General features: G+C 34.8%; 1 protein-coding gene across 3 annotated transcripts in view; it reads left to right on the forward strand.

Annotated features, from left to right (window-relative positions):
• LOC132752388 (uncharacterized) overlaps positions 1-12,961 on the forward strand; it is a 33,287-nt gene extending 20,326 nt beyond the window's left edge. For 2 of the 3 annotated variants that reach the window (XM_060742706.1, XM_060742705.1), the window contains exons 5-13: positions 1,383-1,523; positions 4,042-4,210; positions 4,511-4,774; positions 5,935-5,990; positions 7,764-7,988; positions 8,527-8,679; positions 9,179-9,347; positions 9,758-9,967; positions 11,957-12,956. In XM_060742706.1, coding sequence (XP_060598689.1) covers positions 1,383-1,523; positions 4,042-4,210; positions 4,511-4,774; positions 5,935-5,990; positions 7,764-7,988; positions 8,527-8,679; positions 9,179-9,347; positions 9,758-9,967; positions 11,957-12,036 — 1,467 coding nt within the window. In that variant the 3' untranslated portion in view covers positions 12,037-12,956. Of the gene's footprint in view, positions 1-1,382; positions 1,524-4,041; positions 4,211-4,510; positions 4,775-5,934; positions 5,991-7,763; positions 7,989-8,526; positions 8,680-9,178; positions 9,348-9,757; positions 9,968-11,956 lie in introns of all 3 variants that reach the window. The other variant, XM_060742708.1, reaches the window with a different exon arrangement.
• The last annotated feature ends 8,866 nt before the right edge of the window (positions 12,962-21,827 follow it).

Below are 21,827 nucleotides of genomic sequence, written 5' to 3' on the forward strand. Positions count from 1 at the left end.
TTTTTCCCCATCAAAATTGATGGATTGAGATAGAGTCAAATACTTTTCAGCGATGGTTACACGTTACCTTATGATCAATCTGAGGTCATTTATAGCCTCTAAAAAGTTCAAATTTTCTTGGCGACGAGGGGGACTCCGCCCTCCTTCAAACCCCCAAACAGAAGGGGGCACATCCCCCTTCTGGTAACCCCCTGGTGTATCTTTTGGTTGGGGCCGCGCCGAAAAAGTGTTCACTTTTTTAAACAACATTTCTCAAACAAGTGGTGGGGGCCTAAATAAGGTTACATGTGACAATTGCAACACTCAATCTTCAGAAACAAATAGAATTTGAATGTATATTTTGTATGTGCGCGGTCTTTAACTTTAGTCCATGGTATGTGTGGTAAGAAAATGATTCTGAAGAGTATATATTTAAATACAATGTAAATCTATTTTCTTTATCAACATTTAGAAATGAAATTGAAAATATACAACTAAACTTGTATAGTCCTTTCTTTGAAAAATAAAGAAAATAAACATGTGATAAATAAATCATTTGACGTAAATTGTGAAGGATAACTATGAAAAAAATCTGTTTCAAAATAAAAATAATAATAATTATAAAACAGCTGTTCTGTATGCCAATAAAAGTTTTTTCCTTGCCAATCTAATGAATTCATCTATATATGAACGCTTGTCTAGAATCATCTGGAAATATATTTAATACACTAATTAGTAGAATATTTACTTGTTTATACTAATATACAGGTAATCAAATACAAAATGTACAAATCATTTGGAAATAATTCACAGAAATAAAGACAAATTTCAAACATGAATTTCTTTAAAAGTTTTTTAGCAATCAAGAAACATTTTTTTGCAATGCCACCATTAAACCATGTAAAAAATAATTATCTTAATCTGAATCGCGGTAATAATTTGTGTTTGAATTAAAAGGGCGTCAAAGTGTAGAGAATATGCCTAAAAAATAGGCGAATATTTTTTAAATTAGGTACTTTTTAACTAAGCGTTGCAGCGTTCTATCGGCGGCACAACATAATACTGTATCAATACATTCACATGTGTATAATTTTTCACAAAGCAGCAATAACACCACATACTTTTGTGAAAATCTGTCATATTTCGCACCTTTATCCGATTCCGCGCATGCGCGCGACGGGACTTTAAGCTAAACGAAATTGTCCGATCCTTCTAGTAATATAAATCCGTGATAAGACTAAGGAGTGAAATATTCAATAATTTGTTATGCTAGAGACATTTCTAAAGACCTGATGTGTGTTTGTATTCCTACCCTTGTGACAATATGGTTGAGTTTACATATGAGCATCATCAGAAAAAAAAACTTTAAGAGAAAACTGCTACTTTTTGTTACTTCAATTCAGGTAACGAAATATATCATTCCACTACAGACGAACGAAAGATTGAATTTATTCATTTATGACATGCCTGGATTTGAGCACGAAAAAGGACTTGCAGAAGAGCTTAAACTTATATTAGAAGGAAGATTACCTGATGACTATCAAGTAAATGAAACTTTATAAATTATTCCGTATTAATCTTTTGCCTAAACAAACTTTGACGTGCATCAAATATTTTTGTTTAAGGTAGTATGTCTACTCGGGTAATACAATTCTGTATCCGAAAATGAAACAAAAACATATGCATGATTTGCTACGGTTTCAAACATTTTTCAAATCATCTTTAGAAACTTAAATCATCTTAAAGTTTAAAAAGTATAATTCGGAACTCAAATTTGTTCACAATTTATTTGTTTAATATTTCATTTTTCATTTTGAATGCTCCCTGAGCAAAGAATATACAATTATCGCCTTTTCAGCCCGTCCATCTATCTGTCCGTGCATTATCAAGAACCATAACTCAATCTTATTTGTTTTAACTATCTGCCTTTCCGTTGATAATTCTGTTCATTGGAATAACTATACACACTGACGAGGTATGATAAAAAAATTCTCGGCCTGATATACTTCTAGCCACTAAACTGACATTTACACACGATACGTCGATACCGATATCTTATTGAAGATTACTGACCGAGTTACACGCAGTTTTACACAGATTAAGTGACATAAAACACACTTGATCGCTAGAGGGTTGTCATTAAGCCCAAATGGAGAAAGTCAGAGCCCTCATTTAGTAACTCTGTAAGAAAGGGGTTTCCCCTTAGGAAATTCATGAAGACTTCATGGATACAATTCAGATGGAGTCCCATTCCTATAGCACTGTGAAAAAATGGGTTGCTGAATTTAAGAGGGACAGGGAGAGCATTGAAGATGATGCGTGGCCTAGGCAGCCAAAAGAGACCACCAACGATTAAACTGCTGAAGCTCTGTGTACGATCTAGTTATGTGCGACAGAAGGCGAGACCTGCGAAGCATTGCTAGGGAAGTGCGTATAAGCCTTGGTTCAGTTCAGATAATTCTGACTGATGTCTACGGCATGTCAAAGGTTTCCGCTAGATGGGCCCTTAAACAGTTGATGACGACCAGAAACGGACAAGGCTGATATTTCAAGGTATCTTTTGTCTCGCTACTAGGATGAACCTGATTTTATCTATCGGATCGTACTCAGGATAAAACATGGGACCATTACTTCGATCCAGAAGGCAGCAATAAACAAACCATGCAGTGGAAGCACCCTGGCTTACCCCCTCCGAAGAAATTCAAGAGGGTGCCATCAGGAAGGAAGATGATGGCTTCAATTGTTTGCGATTGTCAGGAGAAAATGATGATTTACTATATTGAGCAAGGTCGTGCCGTAAACGGTACGCGATATGTAGACGAATTGAGGCGTTTGCGTCAAGAAACTGCGCGTAAAATGAGGGGCAAACTGACTCAAAGCGTTCTGCTCCTGCATAACAATGCGGCAGCTCACACATCTCAAGTTCCGATAGCTGCTGCAACTGACTGCGGCTTTGAAATTCTTCCCCATTCCCCATATTCTCCGGACTTGGCCCCTGTTTCTACCTGTTTCCAAAACTGAAAACCAAGCTTCGTGGTAGACGTTTTGGAAGCATGGAGGCGGTCAATGAGTTCTTTGAGGACCAAAATAGAGAGTTTATTTTGAAGGGTAAAACAAGTTGGAGCACAGGTGCGCAAAGTGCATTGATGTAGAGGGCGATTATATTGAAAAGTAAGACCATTTGTTGGGTAATCTGACTACCGGAAGTACATCAGGCCGAGAACATTTTGATTAATCCTCGTAGGTATCATATTGAGACTTAACAAAGTAATACTAACCAATGAAAGCGTGTACAATGTAAACCAACTATATCTCTATATTTCTAAGATTTTGAATTATATCTTTTATTAATACCTTATGTACATTTCCATAAAATATCTTGAAAAGTATTGAAGGAATTTAATTAAAACATAACCCAGTGATAGCGACTTTGGGCGTAAAATGCGAAATAAGTATGATGATTAATAATATCATTTTGTTCTAGAACAGTTTATTATCATTTTTCTATAAAAATATTTGTAATATGGGATCATGTATCTCACACTTGCAACAACAACCATCACGTATAATTCATTTGCGGCTTGTTCTTAAATCTGATAATAAATACTCTCAACTTAATAATTATTTATTGTAACCGACCTGACATAATAGTCCAATTCATTTTAATTTTTTAATTTATTTCCTTAATGGTTATTAAAAATAATAAATAATGATTGCCGGGAGTCTTACTTCTTAACTGAATATGATACCATATTGAATTTCACTAGGTGAGAGGAAATGCATTGTTAGGGGTTATAACTCTGCGATACCTTTTTAATTATTTTCCTAAATATTATCCTTAAACTATTTGATGATTTGTTTTGGCAATATAACGTTTAAACTTATTCATATCTCATTATATTTTCACAGATAAAGAGACCAGGGAGAAAAAGTGAAATATTAAAGAACCACAATACTATACACATGTACTACTTATTTTTTAAATCATTACCTTAACTTTGATATAATCTTCATCATATTATGTATGTATTTACTAGACCTTTATTAGTTTCATTTATTTAGTTTCAAGACAAGGCGAAGCTTAAGAAAATAGCGCTAAAGACGAATACAACATTGAATGACCGAATTCACGCAGTGTGTATGATAGTAGCAGGGGATATGCGTTTTGAAGATTTCTCTAAAGAACAGTTAAAACACATTAGTGACATACGAAATACAATTGCAGAGTCGGGTATGTTAACTAGGGTCTTGACAATGAGCTGATTTAAATAATGAAAAATAGTTTCATATGATCATATTGCCGTGGCATTTAATGTGCCTAAACTTCAACAATTTTGTGTTTATTAAAGAAAAAACAAAAACAAACAAAAAAATAAAACAACAAAAAAAAACAAAAAACAACAACAACAGAACAAATAATGTTTTAAAGGGAAACATGTTAAACTATCAATATTTTGCAACAAATTTGCAGAAACACATTTTTATATGTAAATGTATAGCTTTTAATCAGCAGTATTCATATTCATTTCAGGTTTACCAATGGTGGTTGTTGCAACAAAATTTGACAAGCTATGTCCAAATATATTGACAAATTTTGAACATTTATTTCAATGCCCGGAAGCTAAAGAAACAGTTACGAAAGTTGCTGCATTCTTCGGGGTTCCCGAGAAGGATGTGTTTCCAATTGTGAACTATCTCGAAGAAAAACAGAAAGATGATGTGAAAGAACTTTTAGCTGTAAATGCATTTCATTGGATATTTGAAACGGTTGAAAGCTACCTTCGTCACCATAAAGGTAAACAATTCATTATGTTATCGTGTTTTATATTGGACATATATAAACATCAAGTACTATATAAGTTTTTGATCTTAAAAATTTAGGCTCAGTTGATGTCTGAAAGCAGTTTTTTGTAACAATTTTGTCTCATCTTAAGACTTTGATGTATCAAGAAAAACTTTAATGTATGCATCAGTAAGGGTTTTTAAGATCTGTCGAATACAATACGCATACACTCTCTTTATTTTAAGGTAGTACAGCCCTATTGCACTCCACTTTGAAGAGTATTCAAATAGGCTAGAATCATTGTTAACTGTATTAAAACTGAGGGGTGTGGGTTCAAACCCAAAAAGGGCAACTTTTTTTTCTTTCTTTTTAACACTTTTTATTAATTTCTCAGATCCCTTATGGAAGAAAAAAAGTTTCATTTTAATTATATAATAATTGTAGGTATTTATTTACTAAATAATGCCAAGTTTAATAGCAAATATAATACCAGATATTTTCAAAGTTTAATAAAATAAAAAATACACGGTGCAAGACCAACCAATATACATATAAGAAAATCTAGGCAAACTTTGAAAACAGCCCATCATTGTGGAAAATTTTAGGGATATTTTAAATAAGGCTTTTTACATAGGGAAATGGTCAAATAAGTGTTAAAAGTAGGTGGGTAGGGTAACATTTTATACACGTTAAAACATTTTATTTAAGATCAACCATTTTGCTTGTTTAATTTCTTTACCTTAATGTCATTATTTGTTTCTTAACTATGAGCAATAGGAAAACAATTTTCATAATGATGATATTATAGATTATTTAGAGTTTCCTCATTTCTGAAAAAGGGCCTTACTAATGGTAAAGTTTTAGTTCAGAAAAATGTCCATAACTCATAAACCACACGATAAATTTTGTTTAGATTTTGCATACAGGTGACAATTAAGGCATCTGACTGTTCTATGTTGTCAATTTTACAGTTCCTTATAGTGCCCATTAGGGGTGTTCTATCTTAACACAATAATCTTTTGTTTATGTCAAGTTTGTATAGATTACGGTTTTAATGTTTAAAGGATTGTCCTGTCCATAACTGGATGCTTTTGGCATCATATAATACCTATACACTGTAAAGGAAATTTTCTTGAAATTATAAATTCACGTGTTGTATTTTTATATCTAAGATTTGAAGGTTGTACCTGACGACTGGTCTGAGCGAGAAACACTTTTACCAAAATTGGTAAGCCCTTCAGTTTAAAATATGATTCTAGTAAAACAAACATTCTAGGTTTAGATAACAGTTTAAAACACAATGAAACGAAACAAGGGCACTAATAAAGTTTAACTTTTATAATTATGAAATAATTCTCGTGGTTATAAGTTCCATTAAATATATCATTTTCTTTTTTTCACTGCACATTATGAGTGACTGAGTCGAAATATTCCGTAACGTATTTAAGTATTTTCGCTGATTAACACAATTGTAAAACAATACTTACGTTTTTCTTGAATGCGTTCAAGTAAGTCTGGTCTATTTTTAGATTCTGAGGAAAAGTAGATAATAGTTGTTGTAATGAACTGTAAGAGATAATTGATATTTAACAGTACAATAGAGAAAATAAGAATCTCTAAAGAAAGCCCAAAACGAAAAAAAATGAAAATGTTGCAGGCTCGGTTTGATTGAGCCTGTTCATGGACGGTACTGTAAAGTGCAGACTACCGCCCATGCCCCTTTAGCACCGGCTTAAGCAGAATTCAACGTTTAAACGAGATATGGTAAAATTTTGGATTTAGAAACATTCGCAGATGTGTTCATATGGCGGTAATCATGGAACCTTCAATGTGACACTTCCATGCCATTCCATGAAAAGCGGCGTATGGTCCCCAAGTTTTAGCAAGCGTGTGCTCTGAACGAGAAAACAATGGGCGGATCTAAATAAAATGGAATTTAGAAAGGGGATCAGAGGTTATGAAGCCTGCATATCACAGATAAGACCTCAAAAGACAAAGTTAAAAAGCAAGCAACATATCCTAACGGTGATTCAACATTATTCAGGTAGGAATATTGGAACCACCCAACTAGAAAATTCCGAAAAATTAAAACTAAAAATACCACAAGCAAAACAATAATGTCGTGCTGAACGATCTTTAAGGATCAGAAATATAACATCTCTGATTGAATGTACGGGGCGACTTTTTACAGCCTCCACACGACACAAACAACGCTGATGTGACGATGAGATAGAGAAAATAAGAATCCCTAAAGAAAGCCCAAAACGACAAAATTGAAAATGTTTCAGGCTCGGTTTGACTGAGCCTGTTCCTGGACGGTACTATAAAGTGCAGACTACCGCCCATGCCCCCCCCCCAGCACCGGCTTAAGCAGAATTCAACATTTAAAAGCGATATGGTAAAATTTTGAATTTAGAAACATCCGCAGATGTGTTCATACGGCGGTAATCATGGAACCTTCAATGTGACACTTCCATGCCATTCCATGAAAAGCGGCGTATGGTCCCCAAGTTATAGAGAGCGTGTGCCCTACACGAGAAAACAATGGGCGGAACTAAAAAATGAATTTTGAAAGGGGATCAGAGGTTAAAAACAGTTTACACATTTTTTCAAAAATGTTACCTTTCAGATTTTTTTAGTATAAACATACTTTTCCTACTGTTTTTATGCAATATTATGTTCAATATAACATTAAATAATTCACAATTAGTTTTACAGAGTGGTTTTAATTAAACTTGTACAGTTGTAAATTAAACCTTCTGAAGTGTAAAGATACTTTAGATTTGAAGTGCAATGAAACAAACATTTATAAAACAAAACACGGCTTATTCTTTATAAGCATTTTAGATTCATTTAGAGTTTATTAAATGGCGTTCTTCCGTGTTGATCTTTTTAAAAATAGTTTCTGCATTGGAAACATTCTGATATTTGGAACGCTTGAAACTGGCAACGGTTTTGCATATAAACTTCCTGTTTCCAACACTGTATTTGATTACTACAGAAAAATGAAGATGACAAAAGGAAGGTAATAAAATCAATCTATGAGAGTACCCTAGCATTGGAAAACAAGACATTAAGGATTCTAGTGGTTGGACCTACAGGTTCCGGAAAGTCAAGCTTCATTGACTCAATAGCATCTGCCCTTTGTAATGAAATCACTTTCAAAGCAGTGGGAATCGGGTCAGCATGTGCAATGTCGGACAATGCTACATCTGCAACGCAGAAGGTGGTTGTTTTTTTATATTTAACTGAATTAAGATTTCTCAATAATATAGAAAATATTAAATTCCATTCATATACATATTACAACACGTAAAATATTGCATAATATTCCATAAATAAAATATCGTTAATTTATGTCCTTTTATCGTCTTTTTACCTTTATTACATTATTGTTAGCATCAGGTTTTTAACATATTTTACCTTTACATCAAATAGCAAAACTGTTTACTTTATCAGCAATTTGCGTCAAAAAGTTAATATCATTAAATGAACCAATTTTAAAACAACGTTTCATATGATTTCAAAAATCATTGAATGAAATTTAAACATTCTAATCGGTTTTTGAATAACGTTTTTTCATCCTTTCATCGTCCGTCCTAGCAACCCTGATACATAGTTTTATTCATTTTCTATGAGCAGAATATTTTATTTGGCAATAACATTGGTTGTTTGATAATATTTTGCTCTATGATTTTTAATAAAAAATCGATGTAAATATAAAGCAAAATTTTCGTCTATTTTACAACGTTCTTAAATTTCAGTTTAAATTGTATGATATGGAATACTTAGACGATGGTTATAGAAGAAAGAGCAGAGTATGTATTGGGGATACCCCTGGCTTTCAGGAAGTGGGTGGTATAACAGAAGATAATGTCAAGCTCATTATGGAAGGGAACGTGCCGGATAAATATAATGTTTAAATTTATATATACATTTTTTATTTTGATATATGATTATTTTTTACTTAATGTGATTTATGTTATATTATCCAATTAATCAAAATCTAATGTTGTTTTGTTGTTTTTATGTTTCGTTTCTTTGATTAGCAATGCTTGTGCTGAATTTAAGGTTAGAGTACAGAAAATTACAATGAAGATTAAAAGACATGGTTAGTTTTTTGTTGTTGTTTACGTTGCAACAACACTAAAGAGTTTTTTGCGACTTTCCTGCTTTACCGGTGGAGGAATAGTGCATTTCTATATTATTTCTGTCACGGACGGCAACCTGAGTATAACTTGTAATGTTCCGTAAACTTGTTGGATAGCTTCATCACATGAAAGAATTCACAGTCTCTGGGGGACTCGAACCCAAAATTGTGAACAAGTCATGAATAGTGTCATGAAAGAAATTTCTAAATGATTTAAACCACATGCACTTATATTGCATCAATATCGATATCTATTTCCGTTTCAGATCATAAATGGTATTCAAAAAACGCAAAAGGAATTTATAAACGAACCATCACCCTGTGACAAAATACATTGCGTATGTTTTGTTTTTGACTGCAAGACTATTCAAAAAGGTCTGTCAGAAAAGATGACTGCGCTCATCAGAAATTTGCATCAATTCATCAATTCTGAAGGTTATAATTTATCAAACCTTAATTTCCCACTTCTGTGGAAGTTTTTTTCAATACAAATTTACCATTGTTATGATAAAATGTTGAATTTGGTGCTTGGGGCAAGGACAGTAGCTTACAATTACCCCTACCGTCCATTAACAGGCTCACTCAAACCAATACTGAACACTAGATTTATCCGTTTTCGTCGTTCGTCAAGGATTCTCTGTTTTTGCTCCATTTTATCTTTCAAATCAACATTCACAATTTGATCTTTTAGTACGGAAACGATAGTGTAACTTCATGTTTTAAAACAGCATTATTTAATTTGATAGATTAATTATTTGAACAATTTTGACATAAGTATTCAATAGACAATTAGGTTGTTTGCCATTGTAAGATAAATCAAATTTCGATGTTTTTTCCTGTTACAGAGTGTCCGCTGGTAGTGGTCTTGACAAAGTGTGATGAAGTAAGCGACCTTTTGCGGACAGAGAAACGTCGTGTATTTACAGACAAGGCAGTAAAGAAATGCAAACAGGAAATGTTGGAACGGTTTCGATTTAAACAACAACTCCTCTTTCCGGTTGTCAATTACGTTAATGAAAATAATGTTGATCTACAAGCCGATGCGCTTCTGTTAGGTTGTTATGTTTTTGTTTTATAAAATATCTTTTTCCAATATGTTTATATCACGTGACCGAAATGTAACAGGCCTATTAAAATTATGATTAAGATAAAAACATTTAAATAAAATAATTTAGTATTAATTTTGAAATAATCTAATGTATATCTTGTTTCAATTGTGTTGATTGTTGGCACAAAGTATGTGTTTCTCTGAAGTTATTACGTCGTTACATCCTTAAAATCTAGAACAGTGAATGTTTTGACACTTATCAACAGTACATACGTCATGGATTTCAAAAACGCTTCCCGGAACAAGGCAGTGGTTTTGGGGGATCCACTAAAGAGAATTCGGGTTGGCAGACTATGAAAAGCATAAATATTTTTTATTGCAGTAGTAGGCGTATGGAACGTAGGAAACGTGCAACAATATCGCGATTTGTGGTTACATTATGATTAATTGATTTATTTTCTTTAGACCGGGCGGTCAAGGATAGCCTACGAAAGTGCAAGCACTTATTTCCAGTAGGGTCCTTACCTCAGCAGACACTAGAGACAGCTATGAGATACAAAGGAATCCGGGAACTAGTCCCTAGCTCTTATTGAATAGATCCCTTGGTTCTTTTACATGCCCAGTGTATAGCACAGATGCATGTGAGGATTACCTGGGTTTCGTACCAGTATACCTCTAGGTAGGTCGGAAACACTGATAGTGTTTATATCAGTGTTTCTGAAAAATCCCAAGGGTGTTACCCAGGATTGAACCTCGAAGCTCAGGAGTGACAGTCAGCGGTCTAACCAACTGAGCTATCGCGCCACAAGAGTTTTCAATATGAGCAGAGAGTTAGATATATTTTGTTTCAGCATATACTATCAAGTAGACCTATATTCTGGAATCATTTCATTACAAGCCAAACAAAAACATATCTTTTAGAAACCAATTTACTTGATAGAATATGCAGAAATACGACTCGTCGCCATCTTGAAAATCCTTTATTGTAGCCACTAAACGCTCTACTGTAACAAAATATGATAAACAAGATCACCAAGGAAAGGCGGCGTTCAATGAACACAGCCCCCACCCGACCCAGCAACAAGAGCCAGTGGCAAGGAGCCCAGGAGGACCCTAAACAAAAACAGGACAGGGCACCTACACCTAAATTCCCTACGGTTTGATGCCGGGCCAGAATTTTTAAGGGCTAGTACTTGCCATAGGACGTATTAAACGTCTTAAACCTTTTAAATGTAATAGCGCGTAATAGACCGTCACAAGTCTTGAAAGTGGACAGAGCTCGACGGGAAACAGGTGTATTCACGGGCATCTGAAGTTTTGCACCAGCTTTGACACATTGTGCGCTTTTTTTTAAACTTTCTCACAGATGCACAATTAAGCTGGTTTAAGTTGCAACCACTCAAGGGCTTGACAGAAGGTGAAAAACGTAAGGAATTCGATCCAAAATAATCGGACCCGGGAGCAACATAGATGCATTTCTGATAGAGCGCAATGTGTGAACCTTAGTGCGCTTTAAATGATCCCCTTCTCTACTTCTACAGCTCGTTAAATACGCAATAAACTGTAGTGAAACTAAACGCAACTTTATAAAGGTTGGGGATTGAACATATAATCAATAATCCCATGATGCATTGCATTTTTGGGTAACGGGACTGTCTTGATTTTACATTAAGCATACGTGAGTGCATCTTTGACGAATCACTTTTTCCACCCTTTTCATTAGGGACACCGTAAAAACCGTTAAGAAACTTTGCACTACATAACAAAACTTTGGTATTTAGAAAAATTGCCAATATTTTATACTGCAAATACGTTTCGGTAGGTTTGATTACACTGGTCGCCGGGTACAAAGTGTCATAAAAAGTTGGTGCAGTAGCAGAAATCTTAATTGTTGAAACAAGTAAATTGTTGAAAACTCGCAAACAAAACTGATTCATCAAACTTAATAACAAATAAGTTTATGACCAATAAATTGAAATTGATTGATCTATTTCAGCTGCATGTATGGAGATGATTAAACTCGGGAAAAGAAGATTGGAAAATCTTGAAGAAAGCGCAGGCTATCAAAGTTATTAAGCTCTATTAGCAGTACGTCTTTTCCTATTGGAAACAACGTAATTGTCGTCTTTTGAAACGTTATAAATAAGATAGACTAGTGTTTCTTTTCATATTTGCTGCATATCTCCCTTTCATATGATAATTTATCGGTTGTGTAACGTGTTTTAGAGGAGGACTGCTTTAAGAGCCAGGTGACTGCAGCTGCAAGTCGACTGCGTTACTTTAACCGAATTTAAGAAAGGTGTTCGTGGATACCTGACTACCAGAAATAATACTTTAACATAGCAGGGTTGACATTTAGCCGATTTTATTTTCTTTCCATAGAATATTGATATGTTTATGTATTCAAAAATAAAATATTGTCGTTTCGCTAAACAAAATTGGCTATACAAATTAGAAACCAATTATAGATAGCAATTTGTTTTCTCTTTCTACATAATTGTTTTGGAAACTGTTTGTTAGCTCGTTCTGTAATATTTGAGTGGTTATCCATGAACTCACAAATACTTGTGGTCCTAGTGGCCACGATTGATCATTGCTGATGCTATCTTTCAATGTAATCAGATGCTTTACATGCATGCAATAAAATCCAGTATCTTATTAACTGTGTATTTTTTTCACATTCAACGTATTTTTTACTTAAAAGAATCACTCCCCGTAGTTTTGACTTTATGAATATATTTACTATTGTAACTTATTTTAAAAAGTAACAGACCTATTTGTCATTAAACATAGACATGTATATTAAATAAAGGATGTATGACAAAACATTGACAGAAGATATTTTACGTAACCTTAATAATTCCATCATTCAATGCTAGTATTTCTTTGAAACTAAGTCTATACCAATAGTTTAATTAAAAATGTTTTAAAATGAGATTCTTTCATTAATATCATAGTTTTGTCATGCTTTGACAAAGAGTATTACAAGACTTATTTTGCAAATCACTGAAGCACTATTATTTACATATATACTGCTAAAAAAGGGATCACTATTTTTCTACAGTGCGTTACTTTTGTGTATTTGTAATAAATGTGAAAATTTATGACAAGAAATTAAATGTAACAAGAAATGTCGAACGGCACATATGCCCCCTTATAGCCTTTGACTCACATTATTGATAATTTTGTCAGAGAAACTTGCCATAAATGGGTACATTGAAGTATTCAATTATGGAAAAATGAAAAATAATGAAGACTTTGCGATAAAATTTTACAAGATAATGAGACATTTAAGGCCCCTGTGACCTTGACCTTTTACCTAGTGACCAAAAAATCAAGAGGGGTCACTAACTAGTTATGATCAATCAATATTAGAAATATAAAGACTTTGTGATGAATATTTTTCAACATGATAAGCGGAACTACTCTGACATTTAAGGCCCCTGTGATCTAGTGACCCCAAAAGCAATACTGATAATCTGTTGGTTATGACCAATCACTCTGTGAAATATGAAGACTTATATTATTATATTATAAATAAGATAATGAGCTGAAATCCTATACCATTCAAAGACCCTGTGACCTTAACCTTTGACCTTGAGACCCCAAAGTCAGTAGGTGTCATCTACTAGTTATGACACATCAATATGTGAAACATGTAGACTTTGTGGTGAATACTTTTCATGATAAATCAGCGGGAACCATTCAGACATTTAAGATCCCTGTGAAATGACCTTTGCCCTAGTGACCCTAAAATCAATAGGGATCATCTGCCAGTTATGACCAATCAATATGTGAATTATGAAGACTTTGTGATAAACAGTGACCCAGATAATAAGCGGAAATCATATAAACATTCAATGCCTCTGTGACCTTGACCTTTTGCCTAGTGACGTCAAATTCAATAAGGGTCATTCACTACTTATGACAAATCAATATGTGAAATATGAAGACTTTGTGATGAATTGTAACCAAGATATTGAGCGGAAATCATTCTAACATTTAAGGCCCCTGTGACCTTGACCTTTGACCGAGTGACCCAAAATCAATAGGGGTCATCTACTAGTTATGACCTATCAATAGGTGAAATATAAAGACTTTGTGATGAATACTTTTAATGATAAATCAGCGAAACCCATTCAGACATTTAAGACCCCTGTGACCATGACCTTTGACCTAGTGACCCTAAAATCAATAGGGGTCATCTACTAGATATGACCAATCAATAAGTGAATTATGAAGACATGTGATAAAAAGTAACCAAGTTAATAAGCGGAAATCATATTACCATTCAAGGTCCCTTTGACCTTGACCTTTGACCTAGTGACCTAAAATCAATAAGAGTCATAAACTAGTTATGACCAATCAATATGTGAAATATGAAGATTTTGCGATTAATTATAACCAAGATAATGAGCGGAAAACATTCTGACATTTGAGGCCCCTGTGACCTTGACCCAAAATTTATAGCGGTCATTAACTTCTTATGATAACTAATCTATATGTGAAATATGAAGACTTTGTGATGAGTACTTTTAAAGATCATCAGCGGAATCCATTCAGATATTCAAGACCCCTGTGACCTTGACCTTTGACCTAGTGACCCCAAAATCAATGGTGGCCATTTACTGGTTATGACCAATCACTATTTAAAATATGACGACTTTTTGATCAATACTTTTCAAGATAATCAGTAGAAACCATTTTGACATTTAAAAATCCTGTGACCTTGACCTTTGATCTAGTGACTCCAAAATCAATGCGGGTCATCTACTAGTTATGTACAATCTATATGTGAAACATGAAGACTTTGTGATGAATATTTTTCAAGATTATCAGCGGAAACCATTTTGACATTTAAGGCCTCTGTGACTTTGTCCTTTGACCTAGTGACCCCAAAATCAATAGGGTTAATCTACTAGTTATGAAAAATAACTATCTGAAATATGAAGACTTTGTGATAAATAGTTTTCAAGATAATCAGCGGAAACCATGTGGTCTACAGACGGATCTAAAGACAGGCCGACGGACCGACAGACAGACCGACATTAGCAAAAGAATATACCCCCTCTTCTTCGAAGGGGGGCATAATTAGTTAGGAATTGATTTTTATGAAAATAATGACAATGTTAGTGTTCCTTGACGTGTGCCTGTTGCGGAAAGAGTGTGCTGGACGAAAATCAACAATTTGGAGATCACATAGTGGAGAAACAAATCTTGCAAATCGGAAAATGGTTGGTGTAGGTTGTTTGATACCGAGTATGGTGTCCGCGGACATTAATTACAGCCTAGCATCGCCGCCGCGTGCTGCTTATGAGCATGTGGACCTTGTGATGAGGAATCTGGGCCCATTCCTCTATGACTGCATGTCTTAGCTACTGAACTGTTGTTGGTTGGACGTGGCGTGAAGAAATGGCTTTCTGCAACATATCCAAAGCATGCTCAATTGGATTTAAGTTCGGGAACCTCACTGGCCAATCCCGTGTTCACGGGCGTTGTCATCCATATTAATGAAACCAGGGCCTACTGCGCCAGCGTACGTGTGTACATGGACCCCTAAGATTTCATTGACGTATCTTACGGCCGTCAGTGTACCGTTTTCAATGATGTGTAGGTCCGTTTTACCATGACAGCTTATTTCCGCCAACACCATGACTGAACCTCTGCCAAAAAAAGGGTCGTATTCTGCAACGCATGCTGGAACTAAGCGTTCATTTGGACTTCTCAAAACTCTTGCCCTTCGGTCTGTGAAGTCCACACAAACCATGACTCATCCATGAAGAGGACCGGGGTCGAATCATTAATTGTCCGTGTGACATGAATTCGCGCCCATTGCAAACGCTCTTGAATATGGCTTTGTGTCAAAGGAAGGCAAATTGCTGGCCCCAATGACCTCAACCCATCATGCAACCGGATTCTAACAGTTGTGTGCTAACACGCACACCAGTTGCATTCTGGAAGCCGTTACGTAAGGTCGTAGCGTTCGAGAACCGTTGGCGCCTGGCCTGAAGTACAATAAATCGATAATTGGCTTAAGTTGTTGAAGGTTCCCGATCTCCGGCGTAGCCTTGCAAGACATTTTTAGTTATTAGGAATTGGTTCTACTTTTGGAGACAACGCTTCGGGATACCCCAATGACATTGGCAACTTGCCTTCGTGAACGGCCTGACTCCAACATTCCAATACCCCTGTTTATCTCATATTCACTAAGACTACGTCTACCCTGTCGTTTTGCCATAGTTTGTTAATTTCGAACACTGTTTTACAATAAAACGAGAGAAGTCTTGCTGCTTATACACGTTTAAGTGAAAGCACATGGCCATAAAAACACCAAATTTTCATAGGTATGCTTTTCCACGTGCTTATCGTTCAAGGTGTACATGACACATCGATATCTTAAGTACACGATTATGAGGTCCCCGCACAGGTGTATCGTTAGCGGAAATATGATTTTAATATGATGATAATAGCACTGAAATATGCAATGTCAAAAAGGTAATCCTTAGCAAATTTTGAGTTGTAAAAATATCTATGTTTTAATGAAGCAAATCATATTTTGTCACTTTAAAATCTGTAAGAAATTTTTACTGACATTTTTACTTGATTGAAAGCAGTTAATTATTAGATTTTGTTAATAACATCGAATCTAAAAATATAACAATTTTAATCTGGCAGCAATCACAAATTTCTTATTCTAGTGACTACATTTCACCCTTAAACTGTACGTTGATAAATCAAACGTCTACATGGCATGTATCAACATTAGGAAAACAGGCAATGCGTGTTGTGTCAATGTTTGATGTACTTATAAGACTTAATTGACAAGGCCCAAGTTGTATTTCATATTATTCGATTATTCCTAAATATTAGCATGTTTATATCATAAAAATCCTATTGAAATATTGAATCACTTTATATTTTAAATTGTCATTATTATAATTATGTCATTACAGTAACTACTCGTGGTCACTTCCATGGTATTTAAAGGAATATGTAAAAGAAAAAGAATAATTTTGCTTTGAATAATGTTAAATAATGTATTTGTTCAATACATGTATATATTTTTTTGAATGATATGCTTTTTTGAAACATTTTTTGAAATTCCAACTACTTCTATTTACATTATGAGAAGCAAATCGGTATAGAGGATGTAAAAGAATGTTTCAAAATTAAAAGACATAAATAATAAGCAAATTACCACCATTATCTAATATAATCAATTAATAAAAAGAACATGGCTGTAATAAATTGCCCGCCTTTCAAGAAAAAGTCACAATTCTTAGTTTAATCATATTTTATTGCTATATACATGTATATACAATACAGATACAAATTTCATATGTATTCTAAAAAGCAAAAGCAAACGGGTTGGGCCAAAGTTCCTACAACATTAGCGGTCGGCCCTCACCGAGATTGTTAAGTGTATAGACTTTGTGCCAGTTTTGATCAACTCTTTGATAAAATCTAGGTATTGCTGTTTTACACATGTCTTGTATTAACCCGATTTATACAACCTCCCGAGACGATCAAACGGTAATGCTATATGCCAAATATATCTTAATTGTGGGCATTGTATTTATGTTACGCAAACATTTAAAAATGTTTTCCTGTATAAAACTATTGAAAAGTGACACACAAAGTCGGACAAATTTTAACACCAAACCTTTGTTTTGTATGATATTTTGTAGAAATCCACGAATTTCAAAAGAAATACTATGCCAGATATTTATGATCTTCGTACATGTCAATGTTTTCTCAGCGAGTGCATAGAACGGAGCAATATTTGATTTTAGGGGGATCATCTTTTGTCGAATGCTATTTATTAAATATCTTAGCTTTAGGTATTATATACTTTCAACAGGACGATTCAAATAACTTTTGTGAATAAGTCTTTATCAATTAATTGTTTCCGGGGTGGGACAAGTTTTTACCTAAGTGACATGCATGATCGTTATACATATTTTTCATCCCAGGTAAAGGTCAATATAATTTTGTAATAGTTTTATCGGCGCAGCGCCACATGAAACTTATCACGGCACTAGCATTTGTTTTCACATTAACATGTATTTACCTGTATAATTGTAAATAACCTATGTGACCAAATGGCAGGACACTTTGAGTTGATGGCTTTAGTTATATGCTTAATGTATACATAATAAGTAGTAACAACGGTGTTCCACATGCATGCCAAATAACTGTGCTCTGGGCAATGTAGTTTTGGAGATAAAAGTGGCGAAGCTATGTAAGTAACATTATAACCTACGTCTAAGTAATCTTATATTTGATTTAAGGGTTCTGCTTTATGGAACTTTTATGTAATGGTTCATGTTATTATGCCACATGCAGGTGTTGGCTTTAACGATTCACACAAGACTTAAATGTTTTTTATGCTCCCCGAAAAATTTCGGGGGAGCATAGAGTCGTCGGGTTGTCCGTCAGTCCGTCAGTCAGTCCGTCCGTACGAATGCCCCGAATTCGTAAAACGGTTTCCGATCAATAACTCAAGAACGCTTAGGCCTAAGAACTTCAAACTTGGTATGGTGATTGGTCATGACCAGCAGATGACCCCTATTGATTTTGGGTCAAGGGGTCAAAGGTCAAGGTCATATTGAACTTATAGGTAAAAACGGTTTCCGATCAATAACTAAAGAATGCTTAGGCCTAGGAACTTTAAACTTGGTATGGTGTTTGGTCATGACCAGTAGATGGCCCCCTTTTGATTTTGGGGTCAAGGGGTTAAAGGTCAAGGTCACATTGACTGTGTAAGTAAAAACAGTTTCCCATCAATAACTAAAGAACGCTTAGGCCTAGGAACTTCAAACTTGGTATGGTGATTAGGCATGACCAGCAGATGACCCCTATTGATTTTTGGTCAAGGGGTCAAAGGTCAAGGTCACATTGACCTTATAGGTAAAAACGGTTTCCGATCAATAACTAAAGAACGCTTAGGCCTAGGAACTTCAAACTTGGTATGGTGATTGGACATGAACAGCAGATGACTCCTATTGATTTTGGGGTCAAGGGGTCAAAGGTCAAGGTCACATTGACCTTATAGGTAAAAACGGTTTCCGATCAATAACTAAAGAACGCTTAGGCCTAGGAACTTCAAACTTGGTATGGTGATTGGACATGACCAGCAGATGACCCCTATTGATTTTGGGGTCAAGGGGTCAAAGGTCAAGGTCACATTGACCTTGTAGGAAAAAACCGGTTCCCGATCAATAACTAAAAAACGCTTAGGCCTGGGAACTTCAAACTTGGTATGGTGATTGGTTATGACCAGCAGATGGCCCTTATTGATTTTGGGATCAAGGGTCAAAGGTCAAGGTCACATTGACCTTGTAGGTAAAAACGGTTTCCGATCAATAACTTAAGAACGCTTAGGCCTAGGAACTTCAAACCTGGTATGGTGATTGATCATTACAGCATATAGTCGTCAGGTTGTCCGTCCGTAAGTCCTTCTGTCTGTCAGTCCGTCTGTACGTACGTCCCGAATTCGTGTTCGACCCATAACTTTGTCATTTGAAGTCGGATTTTAAAACTATTTCACAGAAATGATCACCATATTTAGACGACGTGTCGCGCGCAACATTTGGGTCGCTACCTTGAAGGTCAATGCCACAGCATGACCTTGAAGCAAAATAGTGTGCGGTCCATAACTTCATCATTTGAAGTCGGATTTTAAAACTATTTCACAGAAATGACTACCATATTGAGACAACGTGTCGCGCGCAACATTAAGGTCGTTACCTTGAAGGTCAAGGTCACAGCATGACCTTGCAGCAAAATCGTGTCCGGCCCATGACTTCGTTTTTGAAGTCGGATTTTAAAACTATTTCACAGTAATGATCACCATATTGAGAAGACTAGTCGCGCGCAAAATTTTGGTTGCTATCTTGAAGGTCAAGGTCACAGCATGACCTTGCAGCAAAGTCATGTCCGGCCCATAACTTCGTTATTTGTTGTCAGATTTTAAAACTATTTCACAGTTATCACCATATTGAGATGACGTGACGCGCGCATCATTTGGGTCGCTACCTTGAAGGTCAAGGTCACAGCATGAACTTGCAGCAAAGTCATGTCCGGCCCATAACTTCGTTATTTGTTGTCAGATTTTACAACTATTTCACAGAAATTATCACCATATTGAGATGACGTGACGCGCGCATCATTTGGGTCGCTACCTTGAAGGTCAAGGTCACAGCATGAACTTGCAGCGAAATCATGTCCGGCCCATAACTTCGTTATTTGAAGTTAGATTTTACAACTATTTCACAGAAATGATCACCATATTGAGACAATGTGTGGTGCACAACATTTGGGTTGTTTTTACACTTTGAACTTTGTCTGTGACATAACTCTGACACTACAAGAGGTATACCTTCCTGTGTCCAAAACCTATTCGGGGAGCATCATCCGGTTCAACCGGCTCTTGTTTATATAGAATAGAACCCCCGCGTCGAAGTATATTTTAACCAAATGATAATATTGATATTTTCTTTGGTAAAAAACCCTTCATAATGAAACCACGTGCTTTTGTTCAAAGATAGCATTGTTAATAGCATTTTGAAGAGATCAAAAAGTGATTTCTTTAAGCTTTGGACACCTAGAAAATATTTAAGGAATTTATTCCAAATTGACCGACTGTATAAAACTGGAATGTTTCAGTCCGGAAATTTCATCTGGCATGAGCGGTGCCGGATGAATCACCGTTATGAATTAAGTTGTAATTTCATACGCTGTTGTAAGGGAATTGTTAAGGGTGTAATGACATAAATTTCCATGTAAAATTGTTTTATTTAGGATAAAAGTTAAAATATGGTGGAATATGGTAGAATACGCAAGAAAAATATTTGACCTATGCTTATGCTTTTATTTTCCGAAAATGTTTATATTTCTTGAATAATTTTAAAGTTTCCAAAATAATACTCTCTGGTCAATTACCAGAACCTACTTTTTCTTCTGAAATGTCAATAATTTCTGCATTATGATAAAAGTCATTAAGAGTTGTGTTTAAGTACATTCTATTAACACTAAAATAATCACCAGACATACGTTACTCGAGTATAAAAAAAACTGTAGACTTTTATTACTTTCAATGTATAACCTATTCCATATATGTTTTACTTCATCTTTATTTTTGTTGTGTTGTTTTCAGCGCTTTAAAGAGATATCAAAAATAAAAAATACATCTTTTCTTTCATTTGTCAAATATGATCATCTTTACATCTCGTATCACATCTCTTTTATTCAATATTACATATAAGCACGCCTGTTGATTAATGATTATTTTCATAAAAAAGAAAAAGAAAATATATTATAAACTAAAATATTGCAAAGTGAGCAAAGAAAGTAATTTACATATTGCAGACGGTACTTTAAATCCACGCACATTACCAAGTAAAGGGGTCAAAATATGCAAAAAATAGCTCTTATTTTGTAAGTCAAGCAGTGCAAATATGGTATTAAATACTAATAAATCATATTTGCGAATGTAAATTATTACTTGAATATTGAATCGTTTTAATTTTCATCATATCGTTGTACATTTTCCGCAGACATTGACCTTTTTGACTGGCTGACTTATGGTCAATCTTGATTTGAAACGAATTTAAACTTAATATATATTTCTTAAAATGTCATTATGTTAATTGTTTGTTGTTAAGTAGAGCTTAATTAGCAATATTTTAAAAGATTGACTATTACGATAGAGATGGACCGTACTGGATATTGCAAAATGTTAAGGAGAAAACATAAAATCAGTTAAAATAAAAAAGACTGTCCAATTCTTTTTGTCAATTAGCGTTATTCCAGTAACCTATAATCTTTGGCGGTTTGAGGATTTCCGTTTGACGCTTGGACGAAAA

Source organism: Ruditapes philippinarum, unplaced genomic scaffold (assembly GCF_026571515.1).
Source record: "Ruditapes philippinarum isolate M1 unplaced genomic scaffold, ASM2657151v2 ctg239_1_1_1_1, whole genome shotgun sequence".
NCBI lineage: Eukaryota > Metazoa > Mollusca > Bivalvia > Venerida > Veneridae > Ruditapes > Ruditapes philippinarum.